Source organism: Brachyistius frenatus, unplaced genomic scaffold, assembly GCF_029030835.1.
Source record: "Brachyistius frenatus isolate BFR_SWC_R1_liver_20210118 unplaced genomic scaffold, ASM2903083v1 Contig_144, whole genome shotgun sequence".
NCBI classification, from domain to species: domain Eukaryota; kingdom Metazoa; phylum Chordata; class Actinopteri; family Embiotocidae; genus Brachyistius; species Brachyistius frenatus.
In genome coordinates, this window is record NW_027210743.1 from 193,962 (window position 1) to 207,180 (window position 13,219).

Consider the following 13,219-nt stretch of genomic DNA (forward strand, 5'->3'; position numbering starts at 1 on the left):
AGAGTACATCTGCCTTCTATCCCTTCTGTTCATCCAGTAGTTACACATCTTCTGACAGGACTTGGATCATAAATGGCTCCAGTCTTGTTCCATAAGTCTTCTAATTCTTCATCTTTCCTTCACTGAACCTCTTTGCATCACTTTCCTCATTAATTGTGAGTTCAGTTGCACTTTGAACAACAACTTCTCTTCTTCACATTCACAATAAACAAACTTTTCCTCAAGCCCCTGCCCCTCGAGGTGACACACAAGCCCTCTGAACAGGGCTTTGAACATTTGTTTCTTCATGATTAAACATAACTTGCACTCAGTTTCCTTATTTTCCTCCACATTTCATATTCATCTTGAACTCAAAGGATGCAAAGGTGTCAGGGTGTAGAGATGGAATAACAGGTTAGCATGAGAGAGGGTAAATTTACTCGCTTCCTTAGAGAACCCTGCTCATTAATTGGCTCTTTAATTGTGTTTTGAGCTTTCATTGATTCAGCACCCGCAACCCCAATCTCATTAGGTGCTGTTTTGTGAAGGGCAGTAGAACCATTCTGGCTGCAACTATGGGTGATTCAGTTTTATAACCCTGGTGTCCAGACATGGCACACATCACTGAGGCTGTAAAGGTTTACCATGAAACACTGAACTGAGTGCTGTCTTGGATCTCTCTTCTCCTTCTGCAATTAATGTAAGATGCTGCTGGAAAGAAGAGATGATGGTTTAGCTGGTGTGCCAGTAAAGAAAAGGAATATTAAGCAAAATAAAAAATTTCTGCACCTACATTGCTGCAAGGTGGCACAGGATGTGTAGAAACCGATGACACATTTTTTCCACGTCGTCAATTGAAATGAAAGTTCAGCATTTTTCAACTGGGATCTGGGTCTAAGTGACTAATGGGGACAACGGTGTTTGAAACTAGTCTAATATTGAGTGAAAACGCTTCACCAGGCCGCCACCAAACTGTTACAACACCATGTCTGTATTGCAATGAATTGTTGGTAAATCAGTCAAATCTGCACCCCAAGAAGATTCCCTGGAAGCAGAAATTCCATTTGAGGCCCCTTATGGACTGGATGAATTGTGGGTTTGGACAGTCCTCAGTGGTAATGCATCTGCAAAGTCCGTGAGTCTGCAAGAGCAGTGAAGTCCAAGCTGTTGGGATTTGGCCATATACACAGGAGAAGAGGATAGTGAGAGACAGATGAAGCTAACTGGGGTGGTGCAGACAATCATACTCTTGGGAAACACACAAAGTCAGGAATTTAAGCATCCAAAACGACAGGAGAGGCAAAGATAAAAGACTAAACACAATAAAAACACGGGTTGTAAGACCATGTTTGTCGAGACTCACTGCAGAATATTTCTGATTATTATATGAATGCAGAGTATATACAGAGGTTATATTTGGCATCAGAGTCTCTGACTTTGTCGCTCCCTAAGCACACCACACTCTTGAGGACGGGTTATGATATAAACATAACAGACATAAAATCCCCGGAGCTTACGTGTTGATGCTGAGGTCAATGTGAGGTTTGTGAAAGAAATCTGTTTCACACTATGATGCAAAAAATATGGGGACTTGTTTGTAAAAGATTTGCTCTACACTGCCAGCATCGGCCAAAACGTCATGAGTTGTTTTCAAAAACAGCACAAATCAATAAAAGAAATATCTTGATAGGACACAAGCACAGACCAAATGCTATGAAAAGAGACAGAGTATTACCAACAAATGAATCACTTGACATGTCTCCCCTTTTAACACAGGTTAAGCAATGCTTAACCTAATTAAATGGAGAAGCCTCCCCGATTGGGACTATGACTTCAAAGTGAGATAATGGTTTTAAATAAGTACTGTGGTGTATTGCATTTGTAAGAGGTAGTATTTATAATCCTGGAAAAGTACACGGAAATTTTTGCCTGAAAAGATTTGACATTATCAACAATTCTCATTCATGACTCCAGTTTGTTGTTAGTATTTTTTATTGGATGCAGGCTCAAATCTAAAGTTAGTAGAGCCCAATGGATGTGTTTATAAAGAGAGTTTCTGTCTTCAGATAGGATGTAGGTATAACAAACACTCAGCATTAAAAATGCAGGCAGATCATGAGCAGCTCTGGAGTAAAAACAGCACTCTAAATTAGCAAGTTGAGGTAAGAGAAGTGAAGGGTTGTGAGAGAGACAAGCAAAGTGACAGACAAAGTGCAATCAAGGTGAGGTGAGAAGACTGTCAGATCACAGACCCCCCATCTGTATGTCATCGAGACAAGATTCTGTTCACTCCACCAGAAGATCAAAAGAGAGGAGGGGGGGGGCTCTCTGAAGAGACAGAACCTTTTCCTCTTCCTCGGTCCTCTCCATTCTGCGACAAATACAAAAGTTCTCAAAAGAGGAAGAAAAGTGCTCCATAAGAAAACACTTGGGGCAGCAGCCATGAGAACGGCAACAGGGGGGGAGCCCATTTTACATTATTTTGGTGCTGTGTGACTAAAACACAGAACTATGTGCATCAAGATTAAAGGGCCAAATTTAAAGGACATCTCTCCAATGTATCTCACTCTACTGAGGTAGACTGCATCTGTTTAGTGCTGTGGAGTTTTGGTTACATCAAAGTGAAAGTATTTCACTGTGTAACAAACTTTCTGTTTTTCTTGATCAGACATTCGTGAGTGCTTTCACTGACATACTGTATAAACAGTACATCCAGGTGTAGACTGAAGTTATTGTGAACACATACATTCACATGCTGTGAGATAATACCGACTCTCAACAGAACCTGCCATTTCTAATTCACACCTGCCTCACCAGATGATTACGGATGACTTCATCTCAGAACAGCCCATTTCACTGAACATCAACAACACAATAATTACATACAGGCACACAACAAAACTGTACAATATGACACATAAAACACAACCTGGCCTATGGGCTGTTGTCAGCAAATGATGTGTGCCTATAGAGCACAGACACACTTGTACATGCAAAGCTCAAAGTTGCGGCCACTTGACCAACCCAGTAAATAATATAATGATTGCAGAAACAACACGCTGATTTGTCAAGTGATATTTTGACATTTCTCTACTTGTAACAGTCCTTTTGAAAAATATGGACCATGTATAATGTAAATGTGGTATTTGTGTTTGATTTTTTTTGGCATTGCCTAGTTCTTTTTCAATTAGCTCACTCTAGATGCCCTGGATAATCAATAATGAACCATAAAGGTAAAAATGCAATAAAATAGGCATTTACAATAAAACTAATTTTTTTTTTTTTTTTTTTTTTTTAAAAAGCTGTACTTCTAAATGTGTTCTTTTAATTTCCATCAGATGTCAAAAGTTTTCTTCCTGTTTGCCCAAGATTAAGTTACTCTTGGACCCCTGGCATGACATGTTGCTGAAAAGAGTAAAGATTATCCAAGGCTAATATTTTAGTTTTTGTCATGTGGGCATATTTCCTTCTAAGTTTCTTTAAAACAGTGATTTCCAAACTATGGTACGTGCGCCACTGACAGTACGCTAGACTCCACCTGGTGGTACTTAATAAAAGGCCTAACAATTGCATCCCAACTGGCCCAAGTTCAAAAACCTGTCATTTAATTTTCTATTATTACAGACAACAGTTATTACTTAATTAGCCTGGCTATTCTACAAATAAAATTTGCCCGTGTGCTTAGCCATGTAAAGTGACATGATGTCATGTACATCGAAGCATAACACTAACATGATACAGTCTGAATCAGACTCCTCAGTCACTGATTTTAACGAGCGAAATGAGTGATACTTTGAAATGGGTACAAGGTCGAAGCAAATACCTCTTCCTTCATGACTCCCAACTACTGAATTTGAGTAATTATTGTGAGTTGTTATTTAGCCTTTCAGATGCCATTACATGGTTAAATAAGTGAAATGGTATCTGCTATGGCAGCTGCTGCCATGGTTACATCTCCTTGTTTATGACACAACAGGTGAACTACTCAAAGAGCAAGAATTGTTTAATTTTCTTTTTTATCTCACCAAGGGTCCAATAAGTGAGGTTAAGAAATCAGTTCTAAATGAAGTATAACTGTTTGTGACCCTTCAAACATCATTTTTGAAAATTGCTTGTACAGTGGCTCCGGCGTGTTTTGGTGTTTTGAGGCAGCTTTAAAAGCTGCATCTCTATTTCACTTATCTGCACACACACACACACACACACACACACACACATGCACACACGCACACACACACACCTCTCTCTCTCTCTGCCTACAGCATGTGCTGAATTTGCCTCCCAGGTTGAGACATGTGTGCGTTCCGATTGCTCCCATAAAACTGTTGTATAATTCATGCCTATAGAATATATATTCAGTTTTAAACATCGCATAAATCTTCATCATGCCCACACATTCATAAAATGATTTTACCATACTTCACATTTACATTAATACACTGAGGTTTGAGTTTAGGTATTCATTTATGTGAGAACGCACAAAAAGCCTCAAAGAGAAATTACTGAAGAAAGAAATACATGCGGGTGGATTCGTAGTGGTGTGATTATTTTTCTTCAACTTGCATTAAAAAGAAATAACCCACTAGCAATATACCTTTTTTTTTAATATAAATATGCAGAGGCATTAGAAAGTTTCCGCAAGGGAAATGCTGTCTTTTTCCAGCCTAAACTGTGACGCAACATGGCCCCACCCCTGACACCTCCGGAGCAGCACAAAGTGAAGGTAATTAAAAAACAGTCGCTTCAGCCCCACTCGTCCATAAACATTGCAGACTGCACGCATTGTCCTACATTAATATGTAAATTGGAGCTAGGGCTGCGATCAGGGTGCTTTACTGATCCAGTTATTAAATTAATTTCCCCAAAACAAGCAGCCGGAGCTGCTGAGGTAGTCAATGGGTACCCCCCCCACCCCGCCCCCCTATCTGCGCATATTAATTAGCCGTTTATCAATTTAACATTCATCACAGCCGGGAGATGGAGGGGACGGTGCATGATGGCACCGCCCCCCCTGTTGCAGGCCACCCCGCTCCGCAGTCACACTCATTCACAGGATCGTCCATCACCAAAGCAACCCAAGGGGACACAAGGGGATCCACGATCTTCATATAATCTCACTGCCCTCCCCTCCTCTCAAGCTGTCTGGAGCTGCATGCATAGCTACGCACTGAGATGGCACTTTTTTGCAGCGACATTAACAGGTGAGGTCCCGCAGCAGCCAAAATGCTGCAGTCTCTGAGGAGTGGCACTGTCAGACCTCCAAAAAGTACTGGAGATAGCAGCAGACTGCAATCCAGTGTGAATAACACACATATACGGTGTGGGTTATGCACACAGTACACGGTGTGTGAATGGGCACTGGCACACACAAGAAGAAAAGAGTTCCCAATGGTAGGGCAGTGACACTCTGCTAAAGAAAATGGAAACGACAGTTCCTGTTGGAGTTTGGTTTTTTTTTCCCGGCAAATGCACCCACAGGGACACACACACACACACACACACACACACACACACACACACACGCGCGCGCGCGAGATGGTCTGCCATCAAACCGATTTTCCTCAATATGAAAACAACTTACTTCCAAAAATCAAATCAGCAAAGTGGAGAGCAGGTGAAATGAAGGCTTCCTCCTGGGTGATGGTAGGGAACAATTGGATTGCTTGTTTAACTTGTCTTCTATTATTTGTATCTGAAGTGACCTTGGGCAAAGAAGAAGGGGACATTAGCAAACCAGTGAGCATCATTATAACGATTACAAGGAAATCACGGGGCCACAGGGAGCAATTATGTGCTTTGTGTTTAAAATCCAGCAATAGGAAAGCTAAGGGGGGGAGGGGGAGATGAAGAAGAGCATGCATTGAAAAAATTGGGCTGTAGGCAAGTGGGAGAAAGTGGAGCGAGAGTGCGGGATGAGGAGAGGAAACAATGAAAGGGCAAGGTGAAATATCAGAGGAGGCAGCGGATGAGGAGGTCAGCAGTCAGAAGTGTGAAGAAGATGAGAGGAGAGCAGGGAACAAGAGACATTTGAATAGCAGAGAAGTGCACACTTAAGTGTAATAGAGTGAACAGAAGTGAGGAAAAAAGTGAAGGAACAAAACAACCAGTAGCCCCTCGGTATCTCGGTCCTTTGAGGCATAAATCTCAAATGTCTCGGTGTCCCTGCACTGTAGATGTCCACACAGCTGGACGTGAGCAGGAACGAGCTGGTGTGGCGACACGAGCAGGCAGGGTCTGGCTCGGCTGATAAGAATGAGATCGGAGGAGGTCACTGAGCTCACTGTATTGAGACATAACCGCCGGTCAATTCAATTTCCTTAAGGACACAGGGGTCCAGGCCGCAATCAGAACATTTCATATCACAGCCAGGCTCCTCTTGCCCTTTTCCCAATCTCAGCTGAGGAGAACAGGAGAAAGGTAGAGGAATGCGTGAGGGAAAAAAAGAGAGGAGGAAGAGTGTCAGGAGATGGCTGCGAGCAGGGTTGGGAACTTTAGAGGTTACAGCAATGGCCCAGAAAATCTTAATATCCTGACAGTGTTATTGTAACCAGTGATTAAGCTGCAGCTGATCTCAAGAGGGAATGAGAGGGAGAACATCAGAGAACACACTCACAAACAGATTCAGTAAAGCTTTCGCGCTCAGACAAACAGGCTAACACTGTCGGGATGTCGGGTTCTGTAAAGGAGACGAATCAGCCTCTCCCCAGCGCTTTAATTATTCATATCAGTGTGCGCTTGACTTTCAGAGGAGAGGAGGAGCAGTGTACAGGCCACCCAGCGGATCAAACACCACGCCGGCTGCAACAGAGGATCCAGCAGCAAAGACACCAAACCAACATCTGATGCAGCGAATGAAGAAGTGGAGGATGAAGGGGATGAGCTGAGGGAAGGATAAAGGACGCAAAGCAGAAACCTAAAATTGACAGGAGACTTGAAGACGCCTGTGGACACCCACAGACTGGGAACAAAGTGAAAGATTATAAATTGGCATCATCTGCCTACTTAGAGCAAACACAGTTAAGATGGGGCCTTGTTTTTGCAACGCCTAGTTTTAGATTATCTTCACTTGAATTCGTAATGCGCTCCAATGGTCACTCAAAGTTCACTCAAAGTTCAATACCTCGAATGATCCTCCAGACAAAATTACTGTCAGGGCTGCCGTTATGGCTCAATTAAGCCTACGTTTTAGTAGCAGTGGTGCAAGGTGAGGTTAACATGATGACACTGATTAAAACCTGAGTTGCTCAGACTGTGGTTTAACACAAGTTTTCACTGAACAAACAATGGAGGTCCAGAGTTTGCAAAACGGACGTGCCGAAAATGATGACTTACCACATTTACTGTCAACAAAGTCAGTGCCAGACCATTTTCTGCCGATACCATCACATTTCACAAAAGAGGTGAAGAAACCTGTTCAGCTTTTAAGTGTCTCCTCTGAGTGACAATAAAATAATGTGACAGAGTTGGTATTTTGGACAAAGAGAATGAGCAAATAATTTATTTTCACTGCCTCACTAAGAGTTTATCTGTATGTGCATATATGTGTCTCTTTGTCTGTGTGCATTTGTGTACGGGTAGAGGATCAAAATTAATATATTTTCTTGCAGTATTGTGAACTCATAAAAAAAAGAAATCGGCTTTATTCCAACAACAGCTGTCAACTTTATAGCTCACAGCAGCGAAATTTCATTGAAAATGCAGCCTTGGATGCTTTATAAATCAAGCTAATTCTGTGGTTTGAAAATCAATAGTTTATGGGACTTTGTCAGACAGCACAGACAAGGGGCTCACACAAGTGAGCGGCTGAAATTGAAGTTGCAATATAGAAACCAGATGCCGGGAGAAGTGTAAACAAGTCCTTTGTTGCTGAGGTGAATTTATCAGCACTGAAAATGCAGAGCCAAAGACGAGAGGGGATGAAGAGGTTGTGATGAGCATCTGAGCAAAAGAAGAGCGGCTGATGAAATAATTAGAGGGTTTAGAAGTTGAAAAAATCTACATTCATTCAAAGATTCTGCCTCTAGTGGTAGAAATTTGCAACAACATTAATCTAGGAAATCTGCTTCCTTTCATCAGTGGTTTCACTTTTACTGTCCTTATCTCCATCTTAAAGACACATTCTCTTTGTCAAATGTTTCTACCACCAATACCAGTGTTGGAAAAAAAAAAAAAAGCAGCAAGAAGCTCAAAGCAGGCGGTTACTATAGAGATGCTACAAAGATAACATACGGAAGACGACAGAAGGGTCAGAATTTGCCATTTGTTATATTTCCCATTGGTCTACAGAACCTCCCACTTACTAATAACTCTACTTTGAAGTATGTAGGACACCAAATCATTATGATTATGCAGCACAGTGTGTTTCTAGTTCTTGCTGGAGGAAACAGATAGAGAGAGAGACGAGGTGGAAGTTGCGAGACAGACAACAAACTCTAATATTGTCACTCTGAAGAGAATCTCTGGAGCTTTATTACCAGACTTCAACTCAACAACTCAACTGTGTGGAGGCAAACATGCGGTGCAGGTTTTTCTCATCTGTCTCCTTTTCAGCCCCCATCATCCCTGCTCTCCTGTCATCTTCTTCTCCCCCATATATGTGGGTCCCAACACGCTATTTCATCCCTGCTTGGCAAGCGCCCACTGACTGACTGCCATATTTGCTCTCTAATATTGCAGAAAAAGCAGCAGCCCCTCTGTGGGTCACTGCTTTAAGGTTGAACTTGTATCTTACTGCCTAACAGAAGGAAAAAGAAGGCCAAAATGGAAAGTAGAGGAAGGAATGGGGCTCTTTCATCCTCACCGGGAGGCAAGTAAAGCGAGACAGAGGCAGCGCCGGAGCAGCGTGACGAGAGAGAAGTCTCACTGAAAAATCTGCCATTCAGAGGTCTTTACAAAGAGAAGAGCGAGACAGCCAGTCGGAGAATAGTCATACACGACCACAGCAGGTTCACCACTCTTTTACAACCTTCCATCGCACTAAAACGCAGTACCTGATAGCAGCTGACAGGTCCTACAGCAGGAGGTGGCCCAGGAGAACACGGATGTTTCCTGTGCATATGTCTTGCGTGAACACATCCATGCATGAAATAGGGTTTACAGCTGCTGATGTGACTAAAACCGTCTGCAATGTATAATTAATAGACACAATTAAAGGGCTTAATTTGCATGAAGTTTTGTTTGATGTAAGTTCAAACTGACCTACGCACACCACGGTGGTTTACTTTGTGACTGCTCATTTGTGTTCAGAAAATAAAGAGAGAGATGTGAGAACTTTTAGTTAAGTTTAAAATGTGCTGACATATTTATGTCTGTGGCGGGAATGCATCACATCCATATCGAAGAGGAAATCTGAGCATACTTCTGTGTGATGTGGAAATTGAGATGTGAATGGGAGGTTCTTGTGATAAGTGAGAGATTGAGGTCATCCTGATCTTTGTTAGGGAAGCAGGAGGCCTTTCCAAAGGCTCCCACTTCACAAAGCTATTCAATCACCACTCCATCTACCTCATTTAAAGACATTGCGGCCTATTTTTGTCAATCTAGTCGTAGCACAAATGCAGGTCTAAGTTCAACAACTGAGATACTCTCACTGGCGGAAGAAGTAGCAGCCTCATCAGTCTCAGCTGTGAGCATCGATGGTTTTGGGAGCGTTGAGGTCGGCATATCAAAAGATGCATTGGAAATGCGGATAATTATTTTAACCTTATCATTAGTCCAATGCAAAGTGAACAAAGAACACTCATCCAATATACTGACATCAGGTTCTGGAACAATGTTGAGGAGTGAGCATAAGAAAATTGCACACACTCAAAGCTCCCGATGCGATTGATTTATTCACAACACTGATGAAGAGCAATGTGCTCCAAACATCACCGATGTCATGGAGACAAACCTGTCTGTGGGATTTTGGATATGTGCCATATTGTCCACTAAAGCCATGAAAATAGCTCCCCCGTCGGCTGTGTTGACCTTGTTTGACCTGGAGGGATCGCAAGCAGGATTTCACTTTTTTTTTTTTAAATGAACACCAAATTGCATTGCATGAGCATATCTTTACCAACTTACCCCTTGTTACCCAACTCGGCACAGGTGGGTTCATTTGGAGACACCAAAATAGCAAACCAGCGCAAGAAAAACACTCTGCTGTACCAAGTTGCAAATACGCTTGGATCAGACCAACTTTGTGCAGTTACGAAAAGAGGGACAGACATCACAGAAAACAAGGACCATCTTGAATAATCCCATAAAGCCGAATGAAGTGAAAAAAGACAATCTTGTTTTTGACCTCTGAAAAATCACTTCAATTCAATACACGTTTTTGTTTATCTAGCGCCAAATCACAACACAGGTTATGTCAAGGCACTTAACACAGTAAAGTCCTTTCAACAGAACTTTACAACATTATACAGAGGAAGCCAAAAATTCAGCAATTCCCACGTAAGCTAAGAGGGGAAAAAAACTCCCTTTTATAAGGGAGAAAAACCTCCAATAGAACCAGGCTCAAGGTTGAGCGGCCATCTGCCTCGACCGGTTGGAGTGAGAGGAGAGCAGAGAGAATAGGACTTCCAAGACATGAGTTCCAAGACATGAACTCTCTATCAAAATCATCGATGCCAACAGATTGTTTACAAACAATTTTCAAAACAGAAAACTGGCTAACAGGCCGGTAAATGTACTTATTCCTAACTTTCAGAGTTACAGCTGAACACATTTAGCGACAGGACAGTAAAAAAAGGTTTATCATGAGCCTTTTTCATTTGCTTTTTGCAAATTTATTTAATTTATGTTTTCCAGACAGTGTTGAACGCTGCAGTGCACCACTCGCATAACAATTCACCAGGGCATCCAACAGAAACTTCATCTCAGATTTCTAATTATAGACTGAGCTTTTGATTAACATGGCCTCTTTATATAGGTTTCGGCCTACTTTCGCTACATATGATAATATTTCTTATGTAAGTATGCAGGAACACACGCACCCAGACAAAGCCGGGTCCAGACTCACAGAGAAATAGATAATGGGTGCTACTGAACTCTGCATCTGAGCCTCTTAGGACTCCGTAGGTTTAATTAACCTCCCAGCTGTCCTGCTTCCCTCATGGACTAAGGGCCAGTCCAATCACTGAGTATGGATTCATGCCAATAAAACACATGGTTTTTCCAGAAAGTGTACACCTGTGGTATGATAATATCACTTATAATTATCATACAGTTTTCTATTGTCATTGAACTCAAAGACTGAAAGTTATAAAAATAGAAGAACAAAGAATAACAGATCAAAAAGAGAACAGAACTGCCAGTAATTAGAAACAATACAAGGTCACACCATTACAAACGGTGAATTTTAATTCATTAAAATAATAATAAATAAAACAATAGGTGAGATGGGACTTTAAAATTGAACTTTTTTGTGATATTTGATGCAGTTGATTCGAATACAAATAATGGACAAATTTAAAATAAGGCGCTTCACTTTTGACAATAAAGAACAAGTGGTACCTCCTTTTACTTTAGTCATAAAACCACAGTATAAAATAGAGATGTCCTGCATCAGTGAGTGTAAAATGAGAACTACTAGTATATCCTTGGCAATGAAGCAGAGCAAAGACCACTTACCCAGTATTCCAGGTATATTGTGAGAAATAAAACCCGACATCTATATCTATAATTGGGCCCTGCATCTACTTCTCTCTTGGATCTAAAGCACTGGACTGCCAGAGTTTTACCGAAGCAATTTGTGCCGGAATCAGATGTGATGTCAACAGGGAAAGGCATGATAATGAAGCAAAAAAACACACCTGCATGTTCAAACAAGAACCTCCGGCATCCTATTTGGATATGTGATGTTAAACTTCCATTTTATCTCATCTTCTTTTCTAAAACATTTGCTTCAAAAGCGTCTACAAGATGATTTGGCGGACAAATATTGTTTGCCACTGAGCCAACGAGGCTCATTTGAATTTCAATTTGGCGTGGAGGAAGCCAATAAGAAGAGAGAGAGAGAGAAATATAGCGAAGGGCAAGGCAGCAACAAGTCCAACCACTCATACATTAGAGTCATTTGTCTCAGTCGAAGGGGCACTCGTTCAATTCTTCTTTAACTGTTTGCTTTGAAGGAGAGCAAGTATCGATTCATTTCTCTTTACACCACATTGAGAGAGGAGAGTAGGACGATGAATAAAATTTACCACACAAAAGCCTGTGCACAAATGATAGAAAAAAGTATACACTGTACCAATCCTTATAATAATCCTTATTATTTTTATAAGAATAAAAAGATAAATGTTGCAGCATCTCATATGTACCTTGTCACAACTGATAAATGCTAATGCTGAAAGGTATAAAGCAAGCAACGGTAAAAAAACAACAACACATTGTTGTGATTTTATCAGAGCCTCAAATAGTTTAAGTGCGTTGAGCGAGTGAGCCAAGATTGCGTCGCTGACCCTGTCACACAGAAACGACAGCATGTGACAAGTGGCCACGTTAAAACTGCACCAACCACTTGGATTTAACACAGGAGCTGTCACATTATTCAAAGTCTTAAAGAAAAAAAAACCTGCTTCTGTCCTTTCAGTCTGTATAATGTAAAAAAATTACAGGTAAACACAGGATGAAAAAGCAACAAAAAAGGAATTGGGCTCCCTGGAACTGGCCAAGTTTGTCCGAGAGGATATGGAGAAACGGAAGGGTCTAATTATTTCTCTCGAAGTGAGTCATGCCATTATGGACGCTGATGACAAAAAGAGAAACGAAAATATGCTGTTTGCAAAGGGTTTTGTAAATGAGCGCTGTAAATGTGCCCAAAGTTGGTGTTTGTGTACGTGACACATATGTGCATGGGTCCAATTTTCTTGTGTGTGCATATACAGTATGTACCGAGTGAGTGACGAAAGAGGAAGGAATGAGGGGAGAAGGAGAAAGTGAGACCCAGCAGAGAATAATTGCTTTAAATTGTTAGCGGTGAGTGCCAGCTAAATTTCTGACTCATTTTGTGCCCAATTACACCCCAGGAATGCCTGGCAATCCCCCTTTTGTGATTGAGCTGCTTTATTGGCTTTTCACAGAAATTTTTTATTTTGACGAATTTGAATGTCATCTTTCCTAAAGCAAACACTGACGGTACAGAAGGACAAGAATATTGAGAGTCTAATATTTCTCTTTTATGTAATTCTTTTCAAACAAGCTTGTTGTTCATAAAGGTCTGTTTGTGTTTCTACTGAATTCCTTCTAGGCTTTA

General features: G+C 41.3%; 1 protein-coding gene across 1 annotated transcript in view; it reads right to left on the bottom strand.

The window, feature by feature from the left end:
- Positions 1-6,721: 6,721 nt before the first annotated feature.
- LOC138630916 (vascular cell adhesion protein 1) overlaps positions 6,722-13,219 on the bottom strand; it is a 47,351-nt gene continuing 40,853 nt past the window's right edge. Inside the window, exon 11 of the mRNA XM_069715555.1 lies at positions 6,722-6,850. Coding sequence (XP_069571656.1) covers positions 6,722-6,850 — 129 coding nt within the window. The remainder of the gene's footprint in view (positions 6,851-13,219) is intronic.